The 11,157-nt window shown below is 36.9% G+C and overlaps 1 protein-coding gene across 1 annotated transcript in view; it reads right to left on the reverse strand.

The window, feature by feature from the left end:
* The window catches only part of LOC108773021 (uncharacterized), a 77,478-nt gene that overhangs the window by 6,166 nt on the left and 60,155 nt on the right, over window positions 1-11,157 (reverse strand). Inside the window, exon 2 of the mRNA XM_018538717.1 lies at window positions 10,269-10,460. Within this exon, the coding sequence (XP_018394219.1) occupies window positions 10,269-10,460 (192 nt within the window). The remainder of the gene's footprint in view (window positions 1-10,268; window positions 10,461-11,157) is intronic.

An 11,157-nucleotide genomic window follows, 5' to 3' on the forward strand; every position in this document is an offset into this window, starting at 1 on the left:
GTCATTTCCTTTTCTAATATCGTTGCCGCATCAGTGCTAGCAAAATGAGATCTATCTGTTATGAGATCTAGGCTGCGTTTTATTTGGTGCTCATAACTCTTGTGAGTATTATTTGTCCTTGCTTTACATTTTTGATAAACAACAAAGTTAGATAAAATGATTCCAAGAGCGGTGTGAGTATTAAATGGAACACAGTGTTTCTACGGAAAGAATGTTAAATTATAGTATTAAATTTAACCTAACGTGAGTCGTTACTACGTCTCATAACTTAGCAGAACAAAGTGAGTAGAATCGATATTAACTAATATTTTTATTTATTGCTCATTTGTTGCTAACAAGTTGCCAAAGAAAAAAAATGTGTTGCTCTGTTAGTTTTATTTTAAGTGATGTTCCGCTAAAGGAAGATTAAGTTAGCGGGACAATATACATAGAATAAAGCTTTATTTTGCAAGCAACAAATTCGTAACTTGCATATTTCGACAGCAACGAATGAGCAACAAATTCCTACGTTATTTTTACGTCGGTCGGCTTTGTTTTAGGTATATATATTATCTTAATCTTCTTTTAGCGGAACATCATTTTAAAAAACTAATAGAGCAACAATTTTTTTTTTTGGCAATTTGTTGTTAGCAACAAATAAAAATGTTATTTAAAATCGATTCTGTTCATTTTGTTCCGATAACTTATAAGACGTGTCGTCACTGCTCCTACTCAATTATATATCGTCATTTTATACTAAAACAGTGCACTCACAGAAAGGATTTCTAATACTGAGGAAAAAAATGTTCTTGACATACTTCATCTTTAGTCAACCCTATATATTATAAAATTAAGATTATTTTAAAATGAAATCGATAATTTGATTCTACATCCTCGAATAAAATAAGATCGACATCTTATCTTGGAACAAGTGTAACACGTATAAATTTAGAAAATATATTCTTACATTTAGAATAAGTCTATTCAGTTATATACGCAATGTTACAACATCAAAACAGCGAAGTTCTCGTGGTGTAGCGCGTTAGGTAAAAGGCAGAGAGACGCAGAACGAGAGATCCCTAAGTTCGAATCCCGACTGAATTCTGTTTTTCGTAAAAATATAAATAAAATTCCTTCCGCAGCAATAAAATAAGAATGTTTAAATAAAGAATATTATGTCGAAATAAAATTTTTCTATTAAGAAAATTAATGAGCTAACATCAAGAATACTTCATTCTAAATTTTAGAATTTTTCATTCAAGATTAAAATATTCTACTCTGAAAACTATATACGATTGGTTCTATGTCGATCTTATTTTATTCTTCTAGATCTTGGAGTATTAGCATTGAATACAGAAATCTTTTCTGTGAGTGTGGTTATATTTGATATTATACAATGTTAAAATGACACGATACAGTGTGCCAAATTCAATTATTGTTTTATTATTAAATAACGATTCATTTAGTAGGAGGAGTGGTAACTCACGTTAGGTTTAATTTGGCTCTATAGGCTTAACAGTGAACGGTTTTATTAAAGTGTCCAAAAATTTAGCTAAATACAGATTTAAAAATAATTTCGCTGGATCATAAATAATTATGTACATGAAACATGGCTCACATCATGCTGAGATTTGTACGTAATTAGTTCAATACCTACAAAATTATTTTCAAATCTGGCTAAATTTTTAGATATTTCAGCAGAATTCTTTCCACGCAGAAGAGTCTTTCTAAGGATATTAATAAAATTGAGACGAGAACTTCACGTTAGTGAAAGTCAGGACGATAGATTGCGCATATCAACATCGCGAATTCGTGTCGCCGAGGTGTTGCGAATCAGTCGTTGTCAGATTGACCCGTTTACTAGATGAAAGACGCGTAATTGCCTAACGATTTATTCGAGATAATATTAATTCCAAGTTGCGAGACTCAGCGCCAACGTTTCTTGCGTATACACCGTGCGGATGCAGGGTAGGTACATATTTAAGCGCTTTGTGCACTTGGCAGGTGATCGAACGTCGATATCCGGCAAGATAGATATATAATTGCTTTGTGCAGATAACAACACAAGGTGTCAAGATAGAAAGAGAGGGAGAGGAGAGCCTGCGAGTGCGCATCTCGATTAATCCGGAATATATCCGGAGGCTAGAACTCAGAGAAGCTCTCGCATGTGCGAGTGCACTCGCGTATCTGGAAACGAATCGCTTTTGGAACAGGAACTTGATGCCAAGCGATATCTTGTGCAACAAAATCGCTCCGAGCTGAACAGCGCTGTATTGTACCTGAGCTGAGTTGAGCTGAGCTGAATTGAGCCCCGGACCGACCAGAACCGAACCGCGCATAATGAGACGGAGGACCGTAATGGTCATACGGGTTTTGGCAATCGTACCGAAAATGATTAAACAGCCGTTTCCTGTGATTATCCAGCTGTTCGTTTACACTTCGGATGCGTTTGTCCTACGAACGGGATATTAATCCTTTCAGCAGCGCGAACGTTGCGACGTGGCACGGCATTAATTGCACATACGAGGATTCTGTCATCTCTGTGTATCTCTCTCTCTCCCTCCCTCCATTTGCGAATTCAGAAATTTATTGAGGAGAGAGGACCATTGGCGTACCGCAAGTATAATTTTTTTTTTAAGGTCAAATACGAAAAGATAGAATATTAAATTATTTTTTAAATTGTGTTACATTAAAAAATTATTATTTAAATTTATAACTTATGAAACGTTTTATTTTTAATTATATTAACATCAAAAAAGAATATTATAATGAAATCTATATGTGTTTTTTATAAGAGTAAAAGATATTAAATTATTTTTTAAATTGTGTTACATTGAAAAATTATTATCTAAATTTGTAATTTATGAAACGTTTTATTTTTAATTATATTAACATCAAAAAAAAATATTATAATGAAATCTATATGTTTTTTGTAAGAGTAAAAGATATATTTTTGGAATATTGTAATTATAAAAGTATTTCAGAAATATTAAATATATTACGTAAATTTAAAAAATATCAATACGGTATTGTTTATGTTTCCTATCTGAACAAAAATGTATTTTGCTATAAATATTTTTAAAAAAGGAGAGTTCAAGAGGGACTGTATGGCCATCATGAATCTACCAGTCTCTCTTTCTCTCACACACACATACATGCACTCACACACACATACGCACGCACAAATCCATAAATGCACGTGTACTAGCGCTTAAATTTTTAAGCATTATTTCAAATATTGAAGGAATTTTATATATATATATATATATATATATTATTTGACGGAGTTAATTTTTCATTGACTAACCAATTTTAATGGATCATTAGTTAATCATGGATCGTAGAAGATTAGAAAAAATATAGCGGCGAATGTGCCGGTCCTCTATGAATTAATCATCACATTTATTACGCGCGTATTCTTGCACACGTACATTTATTTATATATGTATAGGTATATATATTCGGTCAATATTCTTTCGGCATAAATTCACCTTCATGAACGTCGCCATCCTGGCAATCTCGCGTTCGTGAACGAAGGGCTAAGCTTCGACGTCTGCATGATCCACGATCGCGTACTGATCTTTCCTTCTCTCTCTTTCTCTCTTTCATTCAGCATCCGTCTTACTCTCTTTTACGTCTCAGCCATCGTCATAAAGTCAGTCAGGCGCACGGGACGAGGTTTGCTGCAACTCCCTCCATACCCCGCATTGTTCCTCCGTCCATCTCTCTCTATTGCACTCGCGGTCCGCCGCCCTCGTCTCTCCTACCTTCCCTCCATTCCTCTCTCAGCGCTACGCCTCTCTCTATCACTCTCTCTCCTCCACACTCGCCCCCCCCGTTTCCCCGCCATTGTCCGTATGTCATGAAACGCGCGTAAAGACGTATCTGGTTAAGGTTCGCGCGAAGGGGGAGGGGAGAGGGGGGGGGGATACGCGAGCAGGGAAGAAGAAAAGGCGGGAAAGAGAGGTAGCCGAGGGGGATGAAAACGAGACACGTAACGGATCCCGTATTTTCATCCCCCTTGCATCTCGCTGCCCGCTTGGTTCACCCGAAGCTCGGTTCGCTCGCAGGAACTGCCGTGACATCGAGGAGAGCCACGCTGGTGCAGAGTTTGTCCGGGGTCGGACTATTTCATTATCCTATCCGGGAGAGGCGCACCGTGATCCGGGGCGGGAGGGCGAGGGGAGGAGTGTGCACCTCTGCGCGACCCTTCGGGAGATTGAGAACCGTTAAGTCAATGAGATAAGTTTACGCTACCATATTGATTCGACGTTGCAGCTACCCTTTTCTCCTCGCTTTCCTCGTTCGAGAATAATTTTATTGCGCTCCTCTCGTACGGAACAGAATTTGCTTATAGAATGTGCAAGTTACGTTTTTGCACATGTCAGTTGATATCTTTCGTAAAGAAACATGCGATTGAATGGAGGAATGGGCACGAAACAGTCCACATCTAAAAGCCACAAAAATATGTTAATATAATACAAAGAAATTAAAAATACATGCAATATTTTTTTACGTTTTGAGCTATTAAATTTTTATTGATTAATTTTGCTAAGTTACACCTCAATTTTTTTCTATTTCATTACAAACTGAGATGTTATTTTTTTTTTCTTTTTGAAAACCAATTTAAAACTCAATTTCTGTGTTCAAAATTGCATTTCATATAGGTACAATTTCTTTTTTTTTCTTATTATTGTGATCTGTTTTATCTTGCTATTTTTGTTCCTCTATCTTTTTTACATTTTTTGTCTTGTTATTTTTCCAAGCCTTTGCCCTCCGTCACTCTCATCACTGTAGATGATCGTCCCCATCGACTCGGCTTCCGCTCCCTTTACGCCCTGCAACGTTTCAGTCGTTTCGAGGCGGCATAATCAGCCCTTGTCGGAAGGGTGTCACGGTAGTTAGCCGACACACCGGAGTTTACGATGAAGCGACGGCGTCGTAAATTCCTCGTGCATTGTTTGGGAATTTGCGAGCGCTAATCGGTCCTCGTCACATTGGCGAAAGGCGCGCCGACGTCGTTCTCGTCGACGACATCGTCGCCGTCGCATCGTTGTCGCTCTTTGCTGCAAGATTGACGTCAACGTCAACGACGGTCCGTCATCGGTGGATATTCACGGAATTTCCCGCTGACGCTCTGGCAAATTTCTCAAATTCGCAGGCCTGATCGTAGCGCTGCACATTTATCGGATCGCTCGGGAAATGGATGGACCTATAATCTACGCCAAATTCATTTTTGAAATATTGAAGGAATATTATATTATCAGATTATTCTTCGCGTAGCGTTGAAACGATCTGACATTTTGAGAACGGTTTTTTTGTAGTGTATTTTTTGCTTGGCCGATTATTCGGGCACTTAGAAATTTTTTAACTCGTACATTCTAATACCGCAGCTAATTTGATTATGACCGATTAATTTATTCATTTATTTATATCGCGAGACGATTATCGTCGCCGGCTACAAAGCACGGAATTTCAACGTGATGGCCGCGTTACACCTAAGCCGCGCGCGATCGATTTAATCGCGCGACGAAATACGTTTAACGCGTTATCAAATAATCAGATCTCGTAGAACAATGGTTGAGCGGATTAACTGCGTATATTATTCGCGTTTCCACGACAGGCATGTGGAACCCCTTCAGGCATGAGCCCGAGATAAATAATCGTTCTCCGTTCCGTAAAGTTTCACGAGTGTACTCGGTACCTGCCCGAGTACTCCAGGTACTTATGAGCGTATTTAATTTAGTGTATGAATTTTATGCGCGCCAAACACCCCCGTGCTGTATGTGTTCGCTTATAAATCAGCCCAGCCGACATTCTCTATCGCGTGTAACGTGCACACGCAAGGGTTGCGCCGTGCAGCCTCTCTTCAACCTATCTACCCTCGGGTAGCGCGATGTGCAAACTCCATTATAGGAATTTTCTCTCCGTACGCGAAGGCTGCGGCAAATATTTTACGATCGATCGGCTAAAGGGAGAGAAGCCGGCCGACGTTCGCCCTCCGTAGGACGACCGAGGCAAATCGAAGCGGATGCCACTTGCCTGCTTGCGTTACGATAGGTCAGCGTTTGAAATTCAAAGCGGTTTTTCAAAGAACCCATTAGCCGACACAAAGTGACATAAATCGCGTTTAATGTGGTATGACCGCGCGTTTAATGGCAAACAAGGTTATCGCGATAGTAATTTTTGAAAAGCTGCACTTAAAAATGCGCTGCTAATTTTATCTGTCGAACGACAGGCGGGCAACACTCTTCAATTTGCTGGGAGCTTCTTATCTATCGAAGTGTCAACTGAGAAATACACCGTGGATTTTACTCGCGTGGTATCGCCTCTTGCCCTGTAAGATTATTTTTTTTTTACGAAAACGGGTATCGCTAACTACCTTATTTATTTTTTATGATTTATAGTACAAATTTCTTTTAAAACAAAGGAGCGTGATAAGGTGAGAGAGAGACTACATCACTGGTGAAGTCGAGATTAATAGCGTTTCTCGTTCGGTTACACTGACGTGAATTTACGATGCTACTAATGCAGTTACCTCGCTTTAAAGTAATGATTTTTGAAACCAAAAGCAACCGCTTCCTCGCGTATGGTGAGAATCGGTTTGGAAAAAAAAAACGCAGGGACAGTGCATCTAGGACATGTAATTTATCGCAGGATGTAAATTACAGAATCTCATTAGTAGTAAGCAGCTTAGGTATTTATTTTATTTTAAATTGCAAAAACGGTCGAGTACGCGACACAGTGCCATCTTCCAGGCATTCCCAAGTCTTCTCAGACTTCATATTTTTGTAATTTTCTCGATTTTGCGAAATCCGAAAATAATTATCGTGTACATCGCACGCGCGTCGCTTAGTTCGATCATAATCAATTTGTAAAATAGAGATAATATCACGCAACAATTTTGAGGCCCTAAGCGATCTATTAAAGCGCTTATCGACAAATCCATCGTTGTTTCTGCTTAATACAAGCAGATTTAACCCATTAAAGCCCCTAATACTCTGAAACTTGTTGACGCAAAACTACGTTCTCCTGACTTATATCCGTTTCTACCAATGTGGTTTAATTTTAATCTTGGTTTAACTAACTCTTCATCTTATTCTAGTTCTAAGAATTAAAAAATGATGAAAAGTAAGTTGAACCGAGATTAAAGTTAATTTATATTGGTAGAAACGAGCATTATTAGCGTACTCCAAGTTCACGTGCTCCATCATATAGCAATAATTATATATTCTTTAAATTACACGGTGTATACAAAGCTACGGTGTTTGGGAGCAACTAATAATCGACATAATATATATATATATATATATATATAACGATGATAATAATATAATAATAATTCAGGTCTACTTGTCAAAATTTTATTGGTTATGGTCGAAATATTGAGTTTTCACGATCTTAAAAATCAGATTGTATTTTTTTACTTATTTTTTACAAATTTTAAATTTACCAGAATATCAAGGGTGCTTTTAAAGATCTTGTCGGCGGCGTTAAAATCACCGATAAATCTTAGCAAATCAGGAGAGAAGTTAAAAACCGACTTTGCTGATGTTGTAAAATTCATATTGAACAGCGCGTAAGTCAACTGAAAGAAAATCCTTCGGTTGGAGAGAAACGTTAGAGAGAAACGCTTTAAAAAAAAAATTGACGAGTGACAAACGGTCGTTACGTGGTGTGCCCTTCTTGTCTTATCTGAGCATAAAGAGCTGCGGAATATCAGCGAAATTGCTGGTATCTCCGCGGAACGGAACGGCGCCTTCGTATTCGACGAGTTCCTCCTCCGGCTTGAGCGCGCTTTATACGATTGCGGAAACGAGGAGGAAAAGGTAAGAAGCGGATAGAAGATAAGTTATTGCTCGTCGAGGTATGCGGCTACGTATTTCCTTATACTTCCGCCTCGCGCCGGCATCTTCCTCCTCATTCCGGCGTCTATTGTCGGCCGGATTACCCGCTGAAGGGTGTTCATGAACGCCGGCGGTATTGCGTCGTCCGTCTAGATTTAAATCCCATCCATTTGCGGCCGGCAAATCTTATATAATCGCTCTCTGCAAAACGTATCGCTCGACCTAACGCTTTATTCGCATGAGCGGCGTCTTCTCGCGTATACGTTTTCGCACAATCGCCATCTCGTAAAATAAGGTTACATCACCAAATAAATAATTTTCGTATTAGCAGAATTCGCTAAATCTTAGAGGATTTTATTCTTACCTATGTTATGTACGGGCTCAAGAGGAATCCTCCGAAATTAAGTGGAAAATATTTTAAGCAGAATATTCTTACAATTAGAGTAATTTTGTCTTACATCTGCGGTATAAATCTTGCTGTTCCTAATATGAATTTTCTTTAAGAGGGCATTTTCTTTAAGTAAATACATTCTTTATAATATATACAAGAGAAAAACTGTTAAAATAATATTCAATACATTTCTAATGAATAGTTTACTATATTGGAAAAAGAATACTTTTATCGTAAAACTTTTCGCTTAGAATATATATTGGATTATCAGTAATTTTACTTCATAATTAGATTTTTTGGGAATGATGAGATGTCCTAACTATTAAAAATCGTGATTTCTTTAGCGTTATGAAGCCGACTTTTTGTTACTTTATCGAATATTGTCGTTTCTTCTAGCTTTTAATATTGAATTATATAGATACTCATTAAATTAATGTTTATATTAAAGCTTCATAAAAATCGATAGTCAATAATTGAAAGAAACAATTAGTGTGTCTAAGATATTGCAAGAATTATTAGAAACAAGAATAAATATTAAATATTAGAAATGAAAAAAAATTAGGATTAGAGAGTAAATCTAACGCAATTATAGAAGCACTTAAGATTTGACCATTTACGGCTTGTTTCTTATTGATTTTAATTCTCACGGTCCTATATACACAAGATATTTTTTATTTTTAATATTTAAAAATGTATCACACGTATTTTTTTAACAAACGAAAAAATATAGATTTCTCTAAAATATATTTCTGTTAAAAATGACATCGAAAGTAAATTAAAATAATTTAGCAGCGATTTAGAACTTGGATTAAAAATTATTATTATAGATTTATTAAAAAAGTAGACATGTTTTTTTTTTAAATTAATTAAGTTTTCTTTTTATTTAAACTATAAAATTTGTATTGTTAAATATTATATAAATTTTAACCTTATTTAACTATTTTAATTATGTACACACACATATATACACATTTTCAGTCATTTCTTGTATTGTGTAGAGACTATACGATATACCTGATACATCCTTAATATTCACACCTGTTCCTAATATTTCTGTCCTTGTGCATATGGCCTTGAATATTTTTATTCGAAAAAGTATCGGTTCCAAAAATTGTTTTTAATTACCTACGCCTTCTGGACCATCCTATACATCTCACCAGACTTATATCAGTATTTGTGTCTATAAGTAGATCAAGATAAATGAAATCTTCCTGCACCTGCATCGAGATGCATATCTTTCCGCGCGAAACTTTGCTCAGAAATGATAATTTCACGAATGTATTATATTAAATTATTCAACTATTATACAATACAGTTACGTATTTCTCGCGGATTCGGAGCACCTATTATATTCTTATGAATAAGGGGAAACGGTTGCAGACGGTACTTTAAAGTAAAGGGTCAATTCCACGCGTAACTCCCGCATGCCTGACATTTCTCACAGTCTGGCACCGTCGAGCGTGAAATATTTTCTACTCGAGAATACGGAAGACGCGTTCGACGAAGAGTGTCTACGCAATCGATTTGTTTCCTGTGCCTATTTCGTCATATATCTCTTGGCTTTCTCCATTTCCTCATTGTTCCTCATTATCTGACAGAGTTACTCGCGAGCGTCTTACGTCCGGCTCATCTCCACGTAAAGTTTCCATTACAGACTTTATCTATTTCTCGCCTGCGAGAAAGCGTCTTACAAGTCCGGCTCATCTCCACGTGAAGTTTCCATTACAGGCTTTATCTATTTCTCGCTTGCGAGAAATAACGATCGGTCGGCTTTTATGCGATGCTGCGCTCATTCTCGATTTTAAAAGATACTCGGTGCGGAAGAAAGAGAGACGAGGGGAAAAGGTGTGACGTGAGAAAACGGGAAGAGAAGAGTGTGGATAAAGCGAAACGGAGGAGTAAGAACGGATTCCGGAAGCTGTGCACACAAAGACGGAAGAAGCGTAGGATGAAAAGAGCGACTCTGTTGCGCGTCAACCGGGGATCGGCCCCGACCAGACAAGCGGCTCAACAAAGGGACAACTTTGCGCGAGATGATCTTGTTTACGTACCGGGTATCGATTTACCGAGATCGAGGTACTCGCGCACGGACGGGCTCAGGAATCCAGGCGGCACGGCTGGCGCCTCGTTCGTCGGATTGTTCCTCTCGTCCACGGGATCATCGTAGTAATAATCGTCCTCATCGGGGTCGAGGGGCTTCGCCCGCTTTGACACTTTGTTGCTCTGACCGCCACGCGCACCGCCTGCAAAAACAATTTTTAGCTGCAAATACTTCCAGTGATATATAATAACAATTATTTGTAATAATCTTTATTGAAGTGTAAAATAACAAAAGTATAAATAAATGTACAGTAAAAAGTGATGTATCTCAAAAAGTGATGAGACATCAACGTATTGTTTTATTGTCTTTAACTACGAATATTTTCTACATAATAGTCTTAAAATATACTTATTACAAATTTTTGAATTCATTGTGTACTCAAAACAATAATTTATCTTCTTTCAAAGAATATTATATTAATTTTATAATTAATCGGAGCAGCGATTTTATTATATAAAAAATAAATCGAATTTAATATTTTAATTTAATAATTCTCTGATTGAAGTACTGAACTTAATAGGATTTAGAATATATTTTTAATAATTGTGATAAACTTATGATAGATTTGCCAATGTATAATATAAATAATAAATTGTTGAATTAACGAATTAACAAAAATATAAAGAGAAATAAAATTACAAATGAAAAATTGCGCAACAAATGAGTGCGAATGATAAGCACAAAATTCGACAAAATCGATGAATGAGAATTAATCTAAAATTAGCACGTTAAACATTTTTTTACCATTTAATTTCTATGATTAAATTCGTGAAAAATTTCAAACTTATATATTTTTAAGTTTATAAATTTAGGGTATGTTAAGTTAGCACCCCAACTAT

The sequence above is a fragment of the Cyphomyrmex costatus genome, unplaced genomic scaffold (assembly GCF_001594065.2).
Source record: "Cyphomyrmex costatus isolate MS0001 unplaced genomic scaffold, Ccosl1.0 scaffold102, whole genome shotgun sequence".
Lineage (NCBI taxonomy): Eukaryota > Metazoa > Arthropoda > Insecta > Hymenoptera > Formicidae > Cyphomyrmex > Cyphomyrmex costatus.